The 20,531-nt window shown below is 44.3% G+C and overlaps 1 protein-coding gene across 1 annotated transcript in view; it reads left to right on the top strand.

Moving 5' to 3' along the window:
• KLHL4 (kelch like family member 4) overlaps positions 1–16,927 on the top strand; it is a 299,589-nt gene extending 282,662 nt beyond the window's left edge. Inside the window, exons 9-11 of the mRNA XM_063938383.1 lie at positions 9,436–9,648; positions 12,031–12,202; positions 14,261–16,927. Of these exons, the coding sequence (XP_063794453.1) occupies positions 9,436–9,648; positions 12,031–12,202; positions 14,261–14,320 (445 nt within the window). The 3' untranslated portion in view covers positions 14,321–16,927. The remainder of the gene's footprint in view (positions 1–9,435; positions 9,649–12,030; positions 12,203–14,260) is intronic.
• Positions 16,928–20,531: the final 3,604 nt, after the last annotated feature.

Genomic DNA, 20,531 nt, shown 5'->3' with positions numbered 1-20,531 from the left:
TAGTAAATACTGAGCAAAAATAATTATTTAGGTGATCTGCTTTTGCCTTGTCTCCCTCCACCAAATGCTCACTCTCTGTCTTAAGTCTTATTATTCCTCCATTTGATTTTCTCCTTTCACTTATATACTTAAAAAAAGTTTTGCCCCCTTGATCTACTGACTGGGCCATTTTCTCCTCAGCTTCTGCCTTTGCACGTCTAATCACTTTCTTAGCATCCTTCCGTCTGTCCAGATACACCTCTTTGTCGTTATTATTTTGAGTCTGTTTGTATTTCCTAAAAGCCATCTTTTTTGCTTTCACACTAGTTGATACTTCTTTTGTGAACCACACTGGCTTCCTTTTCCTGGTGCTTTTCCTAACCATTTTGATACAAAGGTCTGTTGCACTTAGTATTGCACTTTTCAGTTTTTTCCACCTCTCCTGCACTCCTTCCAAGTTCCTCCAGTCTGCCAATGAATCACTTAAACATCTCCCCATTTTTGCAAAGTCAGCATTTCTAAAGTCCAACACCTTTGTTTTTGTGTGACAGGAGTTGGATCCTGTCTTTATACTAAACCATACTGCTTGATGATCACTGGATCCCAGGTGCTCACCCACATATATATCGGATATCCTATCACCATTTGTAAGAATTAGATCTAATATTGAGTCTTTGCGAGTGGGCTCCCTCACCAATTGCTTGAGAGATGCTCCCTGTAAGGAATGTAGAAATTTGCCACTTGTAGCTGAACTTGCAAAAGACCCCTCCCAATTTACATCAGGTAAATTAAAGTCTCCCATGATTATGACTTCTCCCTTTAAAGCTATTTTAGAGAAGTCCAACAATAGGTTCCTGTCCAAATCCTGCCCCTGGTCTGGTGGTCTATAGATCACCCCAATGCGAATAATGTCCTTCTTCCCGGTTTCTATGGTGACCCAAAGGGCCTCAGTTTTGGCTTCAATATTTTGTATTAAAGTAGCATTTATGCTTTTTTTCACATACATTGCTACCCCTCGTCCTATTCTTCCTATTCTATCCTTCCTAAATAAATTGTATCCTGGTATAGCTATGTCCCAGTCATGATTCTCATTGCACCAAGACTCTGTAATTGCCACAAAATCCAAGTTATCCTTTGTCATTATCGCAATTAGCTCTGGAATTTTGTCTCCTAAGCTCCTAGCATTTGCAGACATAGCTTTAAGAATTTTGTCTGTGCATTTGTTATTAGTAGCCATGTCCAGAGCATACAAAATAAATGACAAGTTTAAAGTTGAAATTACCTGTTTGGGTATGTTGCTCAGTATTTGTTTTCTTTTACTAATCAGTAATCATACTCTGTCCTTTACACCATGACTACACCTTACTAAATATAAAGATATAGTACACCTGACCACAATGGGCAAATGTTCAAAGGAGGTTAACACCAGTCAGTATGCAATAATAAACTGTTTCACAGAGCAACTTCCCCATACATGCAATGACAATTACATGAAATCATTACATCAAGAAACATACATGAGTTTGCATAAGAGAGAACTGTAGTGAGCAGATTGGGGATGCCTTTTCATAGGTTTTAATAAACAGATAACATGCATAAGATGAATTACATACTTTTGAGGCATTAAGGCAGTCCTTTTGTGGTAGTGTTGGTGTGTTGATGTTTCCCTTCTGTTTTCCTTCGGTTTAACGCAGGTATAACGCTATTTTTATAATAACACTTTTATGTCAGCACTTCTATGGAAGCACTACCAGCCGATGGCTATCCAGCCGTATACTATAATCCTATAGGAAAAATACCAGAGAAAACACTAATCTACCTAGCAACTGCTTAGTCATAAACAACCAATCACAAAAAATTGGGCTCTTATATGGCCTCAGGCTTATGCAGCCTTCAGCTTATCTAAGGCGCCCATAATTTTATTGCGATTGACATAAACACTTCTTTAAGCTATCTTACCACTAAAATAACGACACACTAAAATAACGACATGGACACGATTAGCTGTAGTTAAAGGTCAGACGATATTTATTGATCGCTGACCTGTTCTTTAAACTATAATTGTAATTGAATTGATTTTATATTGGAGGATGGCAAAGGAAAAGTCGCTACCAGACACCAGCTCCAGTCATTTAGATTGAAACACAAAAACTGAGGAGGGGACAAAACCACAACACCGCCTCCTCCCTGCATAACCCGCATTGTGCCGGTCTCACCACTCTTATCTCTGGCAAACGTTCGGTTCCCGCAGGGGAACGTTTAAATATCCAACCGCAAGGTAAGGACACACCTGCCGTCCTTCTAAAGAGGGTGCCCCACAATGACCACTTATGCCCATCTGACCGCTGGTTGGTAGCGACTTCCCGCCACAAAGGTTTAACAAACCGCCCCACCAGCCAAACCAATAAAAACCAGGAAAACAAGATCGCTAACGGAAAGGACCAAAACCCCATTTAAGAAAACCCGAAAACTCCAGCCGGAGAAGACGAACCCCATCCTCCTTGTAGAACTGCCACTGACGCAGTACAAGCAGGGGATGCCTGACAACTACTCCACCTAAAAGCCATAACAACGAAACAGCAGAATTACCATCCTGTGGAGCTTCTCAATAGCTGAGAAAACGCACCGCCCCCTTCCAATGAAAAAACGTTGGACTAATTGACCACCCAAAACGGATCTCCGGCCAGTGACAACGTGGCCCACGAAATCAGCCTTAATGAACAAATTGAAGTTGACGCCGTTGACGCGACCCCTACCAGCGCCGCCCAAATGCAGGACAATATCGCCAGGACGACCCCAACTATGCTCACGGTGGAAAAGGAGCTGTACAAATACCCCATAGTATCCCGTTACCACGGACACCCAACCAACCAACCACCCTGGTACCAAAACATCAGCTGTCCTACACGCCAAGGGATGCCCTGCCGCCCAAAAATGTAAGAGTGACCAAACAGCCACGCTTGTTCAAACCATCGACGGCTGCAAAAGAAAAACACCCTAACATCATCACACTGACATACATCACATAAGAAAACCAAGGGACAGAGAACAGAAATAACCCAAGTGAAGGAGAAAACTCAAAAAAACTCCCGTGGACCTTTGAAGTGCAAATTGTAATTAGGCCCACTTCACACCCTCGATTTCTGAACGCTAACCGTTCAAAAACCGACGGGTAAACCAAGTTTTTGGGTTAGCGCAACAGGCGCAACTAACATTATCCAAATGCATGTAGGATTTATAATAAGCATACCTCCAACGGTCCACCTCCTGAATAGCTGCCGTGGAGGACCCTGCGGCTGCCGCATGGTAGCCACCCCACTCCGCAAAGAATAGGACCTAAGAAGTATACCTCCAACGCCCCAGCTCCCGAACAGCTGCCGCGGAGGACCCTGTAGCTGCCGCATGGCCGCCACCCCAATCCGCAAGGAATATGACCTATAAGAAGTATACCGCCAACGCCCCAGCTCCTGAACAGCTGCCGTGGAGGACCCTGTGGCTGCCGCATAGTAGCCACCCCAATCCACAAGGAATAGGACCTAAGAAGTATATATCCAACGGCCCCAGCTCCTGAATAGCTGCCGTGGAGGACCCTGTGGCTGCCGCATGGCAGCCACCCTAATCCGCAAGGAATAGGACCTAAGAAGTATACCGCCAACGGCCCAGCTCCTGAACAGCAGCCGCGGTGGACCCTGTGGCTGTCGCATGGTAGCCACCCCGATCCGCAAGGAATAGGACCTAAGAAGTATAAGTCCCACGGACCAGCTCCTGAATAGCTGCTGTGGAGGACCCTGTGGCTGCCGCATGGCAGCCTCCCCAATCCGCAAGGAATAGGACCTAAGAAATAAACCTCCAACGACCCAGCTCCTGAACAGCTGTCGTGGCGGACCCTGTGGCTGCCCACCCCAATCCTAAACACCATACAAAGCACAGTCCCCGCGGCACAGCACCCGAAGCGCTGCCACTAAAGAACGTGCCACCGCCGCACCCGCAACGGCCCCCAGTCCGCAAGGAATGGGTACCGGAGCCCGAAAACCGTACCCAAATGAACAGAGTCTGCATAGCACCTAGACTCCCCTCAGCCCAGCACCCGAAGCGCTGCCGCTGAAAAACCCGCCACTGCAGCATGCGCAAACAGCCCCGATCCGCAAGGAAACGGGTATCTTTAATAGCCCAAACCATACCCAAATGCCCAGAGGCTGTATATCACGCATATCCCCAGCAGCCCAGAACCTAACGCTGCCCCTGAAGAACCCACCGCCGCAGCAGGCGTAGTCGCCCCAATCCGCAAGGAAATGGGTACCCTGCAACTACCATAGCGGTAACGCTACAGAAACTGAAAACCAGCGAAGAGGACCAAGGAGGGTACACAAAAGAAAGCGGCCCCCCTCCAAAGGCCGCACCGGAACACCCACCCACGCCAAAGGCAATGTGTCACCATCCGTAAGCGCCTGCGCTCTAAAAGGGGAAAACTAATGACCCCAGCCCCCGCAGAACCCGCAAGTCTGCACCGGAAAAATGGAACACCCACGATTGGCGCGACCTCCATGCACAGGGGCCATGCAACTCCTCTCCGTATTGCCCACGCACCGCACCCGCGCTGCCGAACCGACCACCATCTAGGCGCCCTGCCAGAAAACCACCGACAGGCAAACCGGAGTATAAAATTGACCAGTCACCGGTCACCATCCACTGACCCGGCATGCCCGATTAAAACCAGCGCGAAAACTAGGCCGAACGGCGCAACCTGCACGAACCAGACTACACCCCGCCTGGACAGACCCAGACGGGACCACCGCAAATTCACCTATATATACCGAAATGGACGAGCCCACGCAACAGCTGCAGCCATAGGATACCCCGACGCCCATCGCATGAAGGCTATGGATATCAGCCAGCCACAGCAGTACGGAGCGAAAACAAGAGCCCGCAATGGCAGCTGCCCTGGACCTGCCAACCGGGGAAAAAACCTGCAGACCAAGGCCCTCAAAGTACCTAAGGCGACTTAATAAAAAACCACCCCGCCGGAGCAAACAAACCTACCCCAGAAAGCCAACGAAACCCTGCAATCGGAGCCATCGTCCGGAGCATGGGAGGGTCTTCCCTAGCCCGTCCAAAAGCGCCGGACCAACCCGGCCACCCTTAGCCACCAATCAGGCACAAAAAGACAATGCAAAAGCCGTCCCAGGCACCAATGCACGGAATGTAGCAAAGGAAGCACAACCATGCCTCGCACCCCATAGGACAAGCCCGGGTCGCACGCAGGGAAACGTTGCGCCCAGCTCCAGGACCACGTACCCCATGGGACAAGCCCAGGTCGCACGCAGGGAAACGTTGCGCCGCCAACTGCTGGGAACCAGATGACATACAGGTGGAGGGCCGAGGGGGAGGGCGGCCGATGATCATGAAAGTAAACGGGAACCACCCCCAGGAAGCACCCTGAGAAAGAAAACAAGGCCCTGAGCCAGCACCAAAAGCGGCCTGTAAGTTACCACCATGCAAAAACGTGCAGCACCAAACCAACCGGTGACCGAGAAACCAATGCGGAAAAAAACGCTCCCCAACGGAAAACCCCAGAAATAGGAAACATACACCAGAGAAGGGAGGATGGTGAAAAACGGACGCAGAGCACAACTCCACACAGCAGGAAACACGACCGCAAAGTCACCCAAACACCAGGACCAGACAACAGACAGAAAAGCGCCCCCTGCAGGAAGCCTTCAAAAAGGCAGCAGAAACAAAACCCCATTTGGTTGAGACAAATGACAAGAGTGGGGAACACGATAATTTACCCCCACCCCATGCCTACCAAAATCCGACGCAAACACTAACCCCCACCATCCCAGGGTGGGAGCCCGGGCCGACAGGACAGTCCAAGGCCCGTGCACCAGCGCCCGACCACAGTCTAGTGCAGCAGCAACGCCGCCATCCCACCATCCGCACAGCCCGCAACTACCTACATAGCACCATGGACCTGCCACCAACACATCAGGGAGCCGGCATGCCCGTGGCCACCGGCACCCCCATGTACCCCATCCCTGCAGCCACGCAACGCTCAGTAAGTTAGGCAACTCTACGCGGGCGCCCGGGGAAAACGAGGAAACACAACTAGACCAAACAATGCTAAGGAACAAAGAAACAGCATGCTCACCGTTACCTGACGGACCCGGAACCACTCCAGCCGATGACGATCCCGACCGAACATCTCCAGCAGAGACCGAATCTTCTCCCTGCCTTCGCCTCGCGTACCCCCAATCCGCGGTCCAGGCGACGCCCGAACAGGAAAATACGTAGCTGGGAAGAAAAGAGGGAGCGCAAACAGGGAACAGGAACCACCACGCAACCAAGCGTCGCCGGGAACGGGGTGGGGAATGGCTGCGCAACAACGAGGAGCTGGGGCCGGTGGGACCGGCGCGGATGAAGGGAAGAAGGGACCGGCCAACGATGAGAGCCAGCCAGAAGGGCCTGGTAAAAGCCATCAGCAACCCCCATCACGCCCAGCCGGGGTGGGGGGGGGGGACACACACAACAGAGCCACAAACAGGAGGGGGCAGCAGAACGCACCCGCCCCGGGGACCATGAAGAGCGCTCACGGTGGACGCAGGGGCACCCCGTCGTATCACAGGGCCCCATGAGGAACCCCCGTGCCCCGACCCCAGTGTAGACCCTAAGCAACAAAAAAGACCACCCCTATGTGCAAGCTGGGGGACCCCCCGCGCCAAACCCATCCCCCCAAAAGCACGGGTACCCACCCCACTGCCCCCACCCAGAACAGAAAGTATACCAAACCAGACCCCCCCGCGTGGGGGAGCACAGGGAAGCAGCACGGAAAACACAAAAATCCAGGGCCCAGGGAACACCTGTTGCCTTATTGAAATCAGTGGACCCCCGCGGCCGCAGCCCCCCCCCTCCCCGGCGGCCCGCTCCAGGACGCCGGGCACCACGTAGCCAATCAGAGCTCGCGAACCGGCGCCTGATTTGAGCTATACATGCTGCCGTCACCGCCGGAGATCAGACTGAGGGGCAGGATGGCAGGCAGGAGAAGCGCGCGCTGCGCTCTCCACACACAGCATGGTGAGCACCGTGGGGGCATATCTAGCACTGCGGGCACATGGCACAGTGGTGGCATATGTGGCAATGTGAGGCATATGTGGCACTGTGGGGTCATATCTGGCACTGTGGGGGCATATCTGGCACTGCGGGCACATGGCACTGTGGGGGCATATCTGTAATCTGGCACTGTGGGGGCATATCTGGCACTATGGGGGCATATCTGGCACTGCGGGCACATGGCACTGTGGAGGCATATCTGTAATTTGGCACTGTGGGGGCATATCTAGCAGTGTGGGCACATAGCACTGTGGGGGCATATGTGTATCTGGCACTGTGGGGGCATATCTGTATCTGGCACTGTGGAGGCATATCTGTATCTGGCACTGTGGAGGCATATCTGTATCTGGCACTGTGGGGTCATATCTGGCACTGTGGGGGCATATCTGTATCTGGCACTGTGAGGGCATATCTGGCACTGTGAGCACATGGCACTGTGGGGGCATATCTGGCACTGTGGGGGCATATGTGTATCTGGCACTGTGGGCACATGGCACTGTGGGGGCATATGTGTTTGAGGTTTTTACCTGTGGGGGCCAATGTGTTATTTCGTGTGAGGCAGTCATTACACTCTGTGCAGCAAGGCTACGTCCCTTTTTTTGTTATACCACGCCCACTTTTTGTTATACCACACCCACTTTTTGTTATACCACGCCCCTTTTTTTGCGCACACGCCTGCAGTGCGCGCTATTATTCCTCCTAGGTAGATCATAAAAGCTTTTTAGCTTTCAAAGTAGATCGCCGACTCCAAAAGTCTGGCCACCCTTGCCATATGTGATACTTCATCCTTTATATAAAACGCCTGTTATCATACAGAGTGTAATCTCGAAGCACCTTCTAACCTTCCCTTACATTTGTAAACACCCGATCTCATTTAAAGACATAGCGTCTATTTACTAAGCCTCGTATGGAGATAAACTGGACGGATATAAAGTACCAGCCAATCAGCTCTTGTCATTTTTCAAACCCAGCCTATAACATGGCAGGTAGGAGCTGATTGGCTGGTACTTTATCACCACCCAAGGCTTAGTAAATAGAACCCTTTGTTTGTTCATAGCTGTAAAGTGCTGCGGGCTAAAAATAAATTTTAATTAAAAATATTATATAATGGTGAGAGAACTAGGCGGGGAATTCCCAATTGAAGACCTGGACTAGGGGTCAGTTATTAGAGATGTTGACCTGAGATAGATAAAACCTTTCAAATAGAATAGTAATTCAAGTAATCCAAAAATATACTAGTAGGTTAATTGGCTCCCCACAAAATTAACCCTAGCGTGAATGTGTGTACATGTGATAGGGAATATAGATTGTAAGCTCCACTGGGGCAGGGACTGATGTGAATAAGCAAATATTCTCTGTAAAGCGCCGCGGAATATGTGTGCGCTATATAAATAACTGGTAATAAATTAATAAAAATAAATAAAAGATTTAAAGATTATCTTATGTATTGCTGAAATGGTATACAGGAACTGTGATCTGAGTATATACAATAATAATAATAATGAAAAAAAAACCTTGTGTATAGGGGTCTCACTGTTTTACCTCTTTCATATATGAATGCAATACATCAGGTTGAAATGCATTAAACATATAAGAACGTAACTTAAAATTGCACATTTTGGGGGTCATTCCGAGTTGATCATAGCTGTGCTAAATTTAGCACAGCTACGATCATCTTCCCTGACATGCGTGGGGACGCCCAGCACAGGGCTAGTCCGCCCCGCATGTCATCGCCGCCCCCCCCCCCCCCGCAGAAATGCAAAGGCGTCGTACAGTGGCGATGCCTTTGAATTTCAAGAGTAGCTCCCGGCCAGCGCAGCTTTAGCGTGCTCGCTGGGAGCTACTCATCGCTCCCCGGCCCGCAGCGGCTGCATGTTACGTCATGCAGTCGCTGCGGCCCGCCCCCCGTTCAGTCCGGCCACGCCTGCATTGCCCGGACCGCTCCCACGAAACGGCGCCTAAACGGAGCCATTCCGCTCCCTCCCACCCAGCGATCACCTCTGCTTGTCAATCAGGCAGAGGCAATCTCAGCCCTGCTACGGCCTTCGGCCATCTGGCATGCACCGGCGCACTACGGCACCGGCGCATGCGCAGTAGGGACCCGTTCGCTCGGCTGTGACAAAAAGCGAGCGAACGGGTCAGAATGACCCCCTTTATTCAACCTCTTATATAAGTCATACAGGTAACATACGTTCATAGCTGAGCAATGCTTGATGTGTATATAGAGGGACTGTATCACCATTTTACACTGTGAATAACGTGACCTAGCTATTGGAACACTACTGAACTAATGTTCTACTAGTCTCAGATACAATGTTTGATGTCATGTAAATGTGTTTTATTCCTCAGATTATACGCCGTAGGGGGGAGAGACGGCAGCTCTTGTTTAAAATCCATAGAATGTTTTGATCCGCACACGAACAAATGGAGCATTTGTGCCCCCATGTCAAAACGGAGGGGAGGCGTGGGAGTCGCAACATACAATGGATTCCTGTACGCCGTCGGGGGGCACGACGCACCGGCATCAAACCATTGTTCCAGGCTGTCAGACTGCGTGGAGAGGTGAGAAGCTGCATTGCTGCAGGAGGGATGAGCTGGGCTATGTTCCCTGCTAGAAAGAGTGACACAGATGCAGGAATCTGTCAGATCTACAAAGTATTGTTACACTCAGGATAATTCTATTCTCCGCGACAGTTACAATGATAATAACAGTAATGAGCTGTTTATCTTCAAAGCAAAACACTCTGTAATGCTTATCGGAATATTACACATTTGTAGCTATGCGGAGGGTCTGCTATTTGTAGTACTGGCGGTGTATTATGCGCATGTGCTTTATGGCGAGCTGCAGTGCGAGAAACAACACAAACGGGCGCAGCGCCCACTGTGCATCGGAGACAGGCAGGAGCAAGCATGCAACTTTGATATCTAAATAGTTTGAGTCTATAATTAAATATCAGCCGGCACATAGAAAGGGTCAGTGGTGCACTGTGCACGTCCTATATTCATTATCCCCCCCCCCCAAATAGTAATACAGTACATATACACCAGAAGGCATCTATAGACAGTGGGCCTGGTTCTTAGTTACACGTATTGCAGTTGCAATTCTGGCCGCTCTCTACTATTGGAAGTCCCATGCACATGTCTGCCATTACTCAAAGTCAGACGCATTTCTGCGATCGCACCCGCCATATCACTCCGCACCTTGACTTTGAACAGTATTTGCACCCGGCCCATCCTTGGTGCAGGAGCTGTAATGTAAATTGGACTGATCTCTGCATATGCACAGCACAGAATAGGATGCAGCTGTATGCACCGGCGTATTGACCACCTTCATCATATCTATTCTGTGTTACCACCCACCTGCCACTGAGTCACGCACCTCCGGGGGCAAGTGGGAAGCAACAAAGATGCATTTCAACGCAGAATCGCTGACAAGTGCTTTAAGATACATTTTCAGACCACAACATGTACGTAGTTTGCAAAACATCGCAATAGCCGTCCACATTTGGAATTAGGAGCAGCTCGGACTCAAGTCATTTTCATCAGAGCTGCTTTAATACATGGACGGGCCCGACGCAAAGATCACACCAGACGGCCCCCAATCTGCTCTACACAAAACTAACTGCAGAATGTACTAAGTTTTTTGTTGAAAAGAGCGACATTTCCACTACAGATGAGCGCATTTGCCTAAAAATGATTTTGCTGTGTTTGGTCAACATTAGAAGCCTCTTCCTCACTTTTCCCACATCTCCAGATGCTGACAGGTGCAAGAGGCAGAATTGCACAAGTCTGTATGGGTGCATTTGTGTGCATCCTGTGCTTGAACTAGCGCAGGGCCATCTTAATGTATAGGCACACTGGGCAGCTGCCCAGGGCCCCACAATTCTAGGGGCCTCTGAGCAGGGGCGAGTGGCGCTCAAACAATTAGAGCGGCTGGGCAGGATTCTCTATCTTCCTCCCAGCCTGCAGCCAGACGGTGAATGGCTGCCCACATGATGATTGGTGGATGGCTGGAGCTATCCACCAATCAGAGTGCAGACAGTCGGTCACTTTATGGAAGCAAGTTGAGAAATAGCACGGGACTGCAGGAGGGGCTTGTTATGATTATTTTTAAATTGGTTCCCGTAACTGGGTGGGTAGGAGCACCAGGCATTGCTTTGCTCAGGGCCTACAATGCTGCTAAGATGGCCCTGCGCTAGTGCAGAGGGAAAACATGCAAGATACACAGCACAAAGCAGTGGAGTACTCATTCAGTGACAGTCTGGACTGAGCCCTTAACTTTCAGTTCAAGTAGTTTGAATAGTTTGAGCCTATGACTAAGTATTGGCCATCACACAGAAAGCTAAGATGTCGCAGATGGGATCCCTACAGCAGAATCCTGACAGATCCTGAACGTAAGTGCTGACCTTGCGGTTAGGGATTCTGACCGTCGGGATCCCTCTCATGGTATTTTGAGTGTAAGGATCCCAAATGCTGGGATTTCGTACCCAACCCATTGCAGACAGGCACTCCTAAGTTACCTGTCAATGTATACCTCAAAGGTGTAGAAGGGACTTTTAGCAAAGTGTGATTTTGTCCAAACCGCAATTTAAAATGCAATTATTTTTGCAGTTTGCAAACCATACAGTTTATCAAAGTAAGAACACCCACATCCAGTTACATGTGTTTTTTGTTTTTTCAAATTGGCAGATTATAACGCTGTGTTCTGGCCTGGAATCTATGGAAATCGTATAATGCACCAAATAGCAAATCTGCAGAGAAAATTGTGCAAAAAAAGACAACCATTTTTTTTAGAAGTGGTTATTACTGATGTTAATGGAATATATTTGTAGGATTTTGCAGGACTAATAGTGTTTTTGAAGTTTTAATGTTCTAAACTTACATATACCGCACTATTTCTTTTTAATGAATATTGGTAACAAAATAACTTTGTTTAAATTGAAGGTATGATCCTAAAACCGATAACTGGACGACAGTCGCCCCCCTGAGTATCCCCCGTGATGCAGTTGGAGTTTGCGCACTTGGAGACAGATTGTACGCTGTGGGTGGATACGACGGACAGACTTATCTTAGCACTGTGGAGTCTTATGACACACAAACCAATGAGTGGACACAGGTAAGTTAAACACATTAACTTATCTCAGCTGGTTTCCCTAAGAAGCTTCTGATTTCCACATGATAAAATGCACGCCTCTAAAAATGTTCATCTGTTTTACTAAATGAGCTATTTCATATCAACTCATTTATTGTATTTATTTTACAAATAAATGCAAAATGTCCCCAAGAACTCAATTGCTTGCACGCCAAACACCCAAATACAATTCGCCAGTCATCTCATTGACATAATAAAGATCATAGAAAATAAGGAGCCCAGTTGATGCTACAGAAAAAGTATAAAATCCATTGAAAGCAGAAGCTGTATAACAGGACAAATTAAACACTAATAACATTAATTTATCATTCATTTGTAACTGATGTGTTATCTCATTTACATAATTTTCAATCCTTTTCGTATCTAGTAAACATTTTCCTTCAAATGAAACCTCATCTTTATGCTTTGTGTTACTCCAGATGAGCAAGAATTTTCAAAAAGATTGAGTTTTGCCTATGGAATTTGACCTTAAGCTCTTTCCAGTCCTACCCTACCCGTACTATAGAATAAATGTGGAATTGCAAATGCTAGTACAAAAAACTTGTAGATTATATAGACATAATGTGTTATACCTGCGGAATAGCTGCCTTGCAAAGATTTATGCAAAATTGTGTAGCAACATTCACTCCCCTGTACTTCTCTCACACTGATAGGCACCTGTCTCTGACAATTAGTATCTACTAGACCAGGACGCCTTTCCCCACAGACGCATCATCGCCGATGTCATTAGCGCTGACCGGCCAATGTGAATATATTCATTCTGGCAGTTTGAATTCTTCATAAGATAATTTATGGCTAAAACTGATGGCAGAGATAGGATTCATGTTGCCAGATTAAATTCCTTGACAACTAATACCATTCTATCTATCTATCTATCTATCTATCTATCTATCTATCTATCTATCTATCTATCTATCTATCTATCTATCTATCTATCTATCTATCTATGTTTCAGAATAACTCTGGAATGCCTGGAGCAATTTACACCAAACTTGGTACACATATGACTTATAAGCTGGAAAAAAAATAATGTGGGGGTAAAACACCCCTAGCACCCCTAGGGGTGGAGGTGAGAAGTGCGTGACATGTAAAAATCCATAGTTTCCGGGGTCACTGAGATGAATAGTGATACTCCCGATGCCGCTTCAGTCCAAGTTCAGCCAGCATGGGGGGTGAGAAGGGGTGAAAAATAAAACGTCCAACATGACCGACATTAATGTCAAATACATAGTTGTCTGGGTCGCTAAGCTAATTGGTGACAGTCTCGATGACATCTAAGCCCAAGTTTAGCAGAATAGAATGAATAGAACTCTAAATACATGGGCAACGCCTGGTCAGGAACGTTTGTTTGGTTGTTTGTACCAGAGAAATTCAGGAACTGGTGAACGCATTTTTTTAAATTGATTTGTTCCTTATTTATTTATTAGCAGTTTCTTATACAGCGCAGCATATTCCGTTGCACTTTACAATTAGAACAACAGTTATAGAACAATGTTCCTTAGACTGTCCGTTAACATATAGGCAATGTATCTTCACGCTAATTCTGTTAGGGGTTGGGAAGTGAACTTAAACTTGAAGATGGGCACAATGAAAATAGTCTTATTGCGTTAAAATTTCCACGCGGGCGAAGCCACGTGCAAAAAGCTAGTTATTAATAATAACCAACATTATAATTATTAAGTTCTGTGCAGTAAATTAAGCAATGTTATAAATGGTCAATCTAAATGAATCAAGACTTACCTGTTAGATATAATTTTGTTTGCATCTTGTGAATCTATAACTACTGAACATTTGAAATCACCTGACTGGTTCTCGCTGTTCCAAAAGTTTATATCTGGCGCCCTCTTATGGAAATGTTAGATATTGTTTCAATGTACGGTACAATTAAGTTTTTGTTTGCAAAGTGAACATTCAAATTAATACCAGCTCAGTGTAAATTATATTTTTAGATGTGTCAGCCATTTTGTAATATCAGAAGCATATACAGTAGCTCCGTTACTAATTGCTGCCTTTGTTTTACAGGACATCTCGCTGAATATTGGAAGAGCTGGAGCATGTATTGTTGTGATAAAGTTGCCATAGAATGTTTTTGTTACCTTGAAAAAAACAGCTGAAAATGGACAGAGACTATTACGAATACAAATGTATTGTCATATTAGTGGGACTAAACCCGAACTATTGACAGCATTGAAGAATCTCTCCTGCTTCTCTTCACGGACTTCAGTCCCACCGCCACCGCGTGGTGGGGCCATATTGGCGAACTTTTCTGGAAATGTGTGAATTACTACAACTGCCATTTTATATGGGGCAAACTCTGAGCGACACTGAAAAATGCATAAAAACTAAGAAACCAAGTGACAGTAGATCACTACATTTCACATTTACAGAATACCAAAAGTTTGTCTTTTAAATATATTTTATGTACCATCTGAAAAGATATGCCTACAATTGAAGGCAACTTATATTTTAATATATCTCATTATGTAAAATGTGAACTGGGGTGGGGGGGATTTTTTATTAAGAAAAGAAAGTATATAAAAATACAGCAGGCAATAGGATTTGAATGTCGATATTCTTCATTCACTATAATGGCACTACTGATTTTGTAGCACAAGAGGAAAATGCTTTTTTTGTTTTCTGATCTGGGGAAAAATAATGTGATTTTGTTTTTATATAATTTTTTTATTATTATTATTATTATTATTATTATTATGCTCCAGTAAAGTGTATACTATTATAACAATACAGAGCAACAAAAAACAGGAACATTTTAAATGAAAATGTTTGCATCAGCAAAAATTTTAAATTCATATATCCCTTGTGTATGTGCTTCAAAATGGCCAGTGTTAATTACTCTAAAGTCCAGATAGAAAAATAATATGGTGCTTGTATGAACAGAAAGTGCCAAGAAATAAAAAAAAATACTTTTCAGCAGATGCACCATTTCACAATTTACTGAAAATAAAAATACTAAAAAATTTAAAAGAAAAAACAAACAAGAAATTCCTTAAAATATAATATTGATTCTGATAGTTAAATATTAATAACCTTTTTTAAAGATTTTGCAGTGCAATGTTACTAGTTATTTCTAAAATTCCAATTTAACCAAAATGTTATCTAATTAATTGGTTTTGTATTATTTTTAATTTTTTATTTTATTTCACCTGGTCAGTGCAAATAGTGAATGTCTTTTTACAACCAGTTAATGTGAACAATATTCCTTTAAGTATTGTGGCATTTGTTTTATGTCCCATCCTTTTATAACAATAGTTATAGGATTTTCATTTGCAATATGAATTTACAGTCGTCAAAAAAAAAAAAAAAATGAAGTTGCATAAAATATAAATAGAAGATATGTATACATCTTGCATTCTACTGAGGGACATAATAAAACAAGGTAAGGCTTAAACCTTTTGTTGAAAAAAAAATTGTGTTTTTCAACTTATTATTCAAACTTTAAATATATTTATTGATCCATTAAGACTCCCCTTTCCTTATGTGAACAGACATTAGGTGTTAACTTTGTGTTCCCAAATTAGATATCTTTATGGACAGATCTATAATATTAACCAATAAAACATGATTACAGGTTGCCTACTGTATATTTTGCACAATATATATTCCAGCAATTGAAGAAAAAATTATTTAAAATGTATCAACAATATCATCAATTTTTTTTTAAATGTTTCATTTTAAAAAATAAAATAAAATCTGAAGAAGAAAAAAACTGCGAGACTGGGACAAATTTCCACATGTTGGATTCACATTTGCAGTATTGGGACAATAGTCCTATTTCTAGAAAACAGGTTAAAATAAACATTTTGGGAGGTGAAAAGATTTATGAGAAATTTGCTTCTCTCAACTCTTTATTTGAATATTTTTGTTAATTAAAAATACAACTTTTTAGCAACACAGTATGCCGAATCATTCACTGTAATTTAACTTGACACATTTTGTTAGCTTTGTTTGTTATTCTCAAACCAAGCAACAAAAAAATTAAATTAAATTAAATTGTAAAATCTGTTGTATTTGCTCACAGAATACACGCTGACACTTTAAAAAGCCCACAGGCAGTATATAACCAAAATTAAAACCGCCCCACTAAAAACACCTATACAAATATTAAAAATGTAGGCAGCTAGTATGTTATAATGTAATACTGTGATATTCCAATAACACTCAATGTTTATGATTTTTATGATTTCAATATGCCAGACCAAGCTTGTCTTTTGTGTTTCAGTATGTATAGTATACAATACATTGATATGTGATAATTTATGACCTAAGTCTGACCATGTCACGTTGATGTACATTGCCTCACTGCGTTTAAATATGTATACTGTGAACCATACAACAATATTACCAACGCATGTTTACATTCTACCAGCAATTTGAACATATACTGTAGGTTAAAGCAAAAATTCACATTAATAGTCAATAATAATAAAAAATCCACCTGTAACTGCATGGAGTTTACATAAAGATGGATTATTACACAATACTGTATTTTATAAATGTACGTCTTCTATTTTTCATTGTCTACTGAGCGATTTTAAACAACAGACCAGTTATTTTGTCAAGAATTACTGCACTGTTTGTATAGACCTGGCCCACTCATGTTTCCATTCCTCCACATATCACTGACATTCAGGCATGGTTTTAAGAAATAAATTAATTTTACGAAATAAAGCTTTTGGATTTCGTTTTGTGACTGATTAGATAAAAAAGGTTTATTTCTGTATCTAAGAATACAATAATAAACCTAATATTATTGTTAGAGATGAGCGGGTTCGGTTTCTCTGAATCCGAACCCGCCAGAACTTCATGTTTTTTTTCACGGGTCCGAGCGACTCGGATCTTCCCGCCTTGCTCGGTTAACCCGAGCGCGCCCGAACGTCATCATGACGCTGTCGGATTCTCGCGAGGCTCGGATTCTATCGCGAGACTCGGATTCTATATAAGGAGCCGCGCGTCGCCGCCATTTTCACACGTGCATTGAGATTGATAGGGAGAGGACGTGGCTGGCGTCCTCTCCGTTTAGAATTAGAATAGATTAGAGAGACACTTGATTTACTAATTTTGGGGAGCATTAGGAGTACTCAGTAGTGTACAGTGCAGAGTTTTGCTGATAGTGACCAGTGACCACCACTTTTATTTATAATCCGTTCTCTGCCTGAAAAAAGCGATACACAGCACACAGTGACTCAGTCACATACCATATCTGTGTGCACTGCTCAGGCTCAGGCCAGTGTGCTGCATCATCTATTATCTATATATAATATTATATATATCTGTCTGACTGCTCAGCTCACACAGCTTATAATTGTGGGGGAGACTGGGGAGCACTACTGCAGTGCCAGTTATAGGTTATAGCAGGAGCCAGGAGTACATAATATAATCCGTTCTCTGCCTGAAAAAAGCGATACACAGCACACAGTGACTCAGTCACATACCATATCTGTGTGCACTGCTCAGGCTCAGGCCAGTGTGCTGCATCATCTATTATCTATATATAATATTATATATATCTGTCTGACTGCTCAGCTCACACAGCTTATAATTGTGGGGGAGACTGGGGAGCACTACTGCAGTGCCAGTTATAGGTTATAGCAGGAGCCAGGAGTACATAATATATTATATAGTGAGTGACCACCAGACACACAGTGCAGTTTATTTAATATATCCGTTCTCTGCCTGAAAAAAGCGATACACACAGTGACTCAGTCAGTCACATACCATATCTGTGTGCACTGCTCAGGCTCAGGCCAGTGTGCTGCATCATCTATATATATTATATATCTGTCTGACTGCTCAGCTCACACAGCTTATAATTGTGGGGGAGACTGGGGAGCACTACTGCAGTGCCAGTTATAGGTTATAGCAGGAGCCAGGAGTACATAATATTATATTAAAATTAAACAGTGCACACTTTTGCTGCAGGAGTGCCACTGCCAGTGTGACTAGTGACCAGTGACCTGACCACCAGTATATAATATTAGTAGTATACTATCTCTTTATCAACCAGTCTATATTAGCAGCAGACACAGTACAGTGCGGTAGTTCACGGCTGTGGCTACCTCTGTGTCGGCACTCGGCAGCCCGTCCATAATTGTATATACCAGTGACCTAACCGTGGTTTTTTTTTCTTTCTTTATACATACATACTAGTTACGAGTATACTATCTCTTTATCAACCAGTCTATATATTAGCAGCAGACACAGTACAGTGCGGTAGTTCACGGCTGTGGCTACCTCTGTGTCGGCACTCGGCAGCCCGTCCATAATTGTATATACCACCTAACCGTGGTTTTTTTTTCTTTCTTTATACATACATACTAGTTACGAGTATACTATCTCTTTATCAACCAGTCTATATATTAGCAGCAGACACAGTACAGTGCGGTAGTTCACGGCTGTGGCTACCTCTGTGTCGGCACTCGGCAGCCCGTCCATAATTGTATATACCAGTGACCTAACCGTGGTTTTTTTTTCTTTCTTTATACATACATACTAGTTACGAGTATACTATCTCTTTATCAACCAGTCTATATATTAGCAGCAGACACAGTACAGTGCGGTAGTTCACGGCTGTGGCTACCTCTGTGTCGGCACTCGGCAGCCCGTCCATAATTGTATATACCACCTAACCGTGGTTTTTTTTTCTTTCTTTATACATACATACTAGTTACGAGTATACTATCTCTTTATCAACCAGTCTATATATTAGCAGCAGACACAGTACAGTGCGGTAGTTCACGGCTGTGGCTACCTCTGTGTCGGCACTCGGCAGCCCGTCCATAATTGTATATACCACCTAACCGTGGTTTTTTTTTCTTTCTTTATACATACATACTAGTTACGAGTATACTATCTCTTTATCAACCAGTCTATATATTAGCAGCAGACACAGTACAGTGCGGTAGTTCACGGCTGTGGCTACCTCTGTGTCGGCACTCGGCAGCCCGTCCATAATTGTATATACCACCTAACCGTGGTTTTTTTTTCTTTCTTTATACATACATACTAGTTACGAGTATACTATCTCTTTATCAACCAGTCTATATATTAGCAGCAGACACAGTACAGTGCGGTAGTTCACGGCTGTGGCTACCTCTGTGTCGGCACTCGGCAGCCCGTCCATAATTGTATATACCACCTAACCGTGGTTTTTTTTTCTTTCTTTATACATACATACTAGTTACGAGTATACTATCTCTTTATCAACCAGTCTATATATTAGCAGCAGACACAGTACAGTGCGGTAGTTCACGGCTGTGGCTACCTCTGTGTCGGCACTCGGCAGCCCGTCCATAATTGTATATACCACCTAACCGTGTTTTTTTTTTCTTTCTTTATACATACATACTAGTTACGAGTATACTATCTCTTTATCAACCAGTCTATATATTAGCAGCAGACACAGTACAGTGCGGTAGTTCACGGCTGTGGCTACCTCTGTGTCGGCACTCGGCAGCCCGTCCATAATTGTATATACCACCTAACCGTGGTTTTTTTTTCTTTCTTTATACATACATACTAGTTACGAGTATACTATCTCTTTATCAACCAGTCTATATATTAGCAGCAGACACAGTACAGTGCGGTAGTTCACGGCTGTGGCTACCTCTGTGTCGGCACTCGGCAGCCCGTCCATAATTGTATATACCACCTAACCGTGTTTTTTTTTTCTTTCTTTATACATACATACTAGTTACGAGTATACTATCTCTTTATCAACCAGTCTATATATTAGCAGCAGACACAGTACAGTGCGGTAGTTCACGGCTGTGGCTACCTCTGTGTCGGCACTCGGCAGCCCGTCCATAATTGTATATACCACCTAACCGTGGTTTTTTTTTCTTTCTTTATACATACATACTAGTTACGAGTATACTATCTCTTTATCAACCAGTCTATATATTAGCAGCAGACACAGTACAGTGCGGTAGTTCACGGCTGTGGCTACCTCTGTGTCGGCACTCGGCAGCCCGTCCATAATTGTATATACCACCTAACCGTGGTTTTTTTGTCTTTCTTTATACATACATACTAGTTACGAGTATACTATCTCTTTATCAACCAGTCTATATATTAGCAGCAGACACAGTACAGTGCGGTAGTTCACGGCTGTGGCTACCTCTGTGTCGGCACTCGGCAGCCCGTCCATAATTGTATATACCACCTAACCGTGGTTTTTTTTTCTTTCTTTATACATACATACTAGTTACGAGTATACTATCTCTTTATCAACCAGTCTATATATTAGCAGCAGACACAGTACAGTGCGGTAGTT

The sequence above is a fragment of the Pseudophryne corroboree genome, chromosome 8 (assembly GCF_028390025.1).
Source record: "Pseudophryne corroboree isolate aPseCor3 chromosome 8, aPseCor3.hap2, whole genome shotgun sequence".
NCBI classification, from domain to species: Eukaryota; Metazoa; Chordata; class Amphibia; order Anura; family Myobatrachidae; genus Pseudophryne; species Pseudophryne corroboree.
Note: the sequence above shows the minus strand (reverse complement) of the source record. Positions and strands in the feature narration are given on the sequence as shown.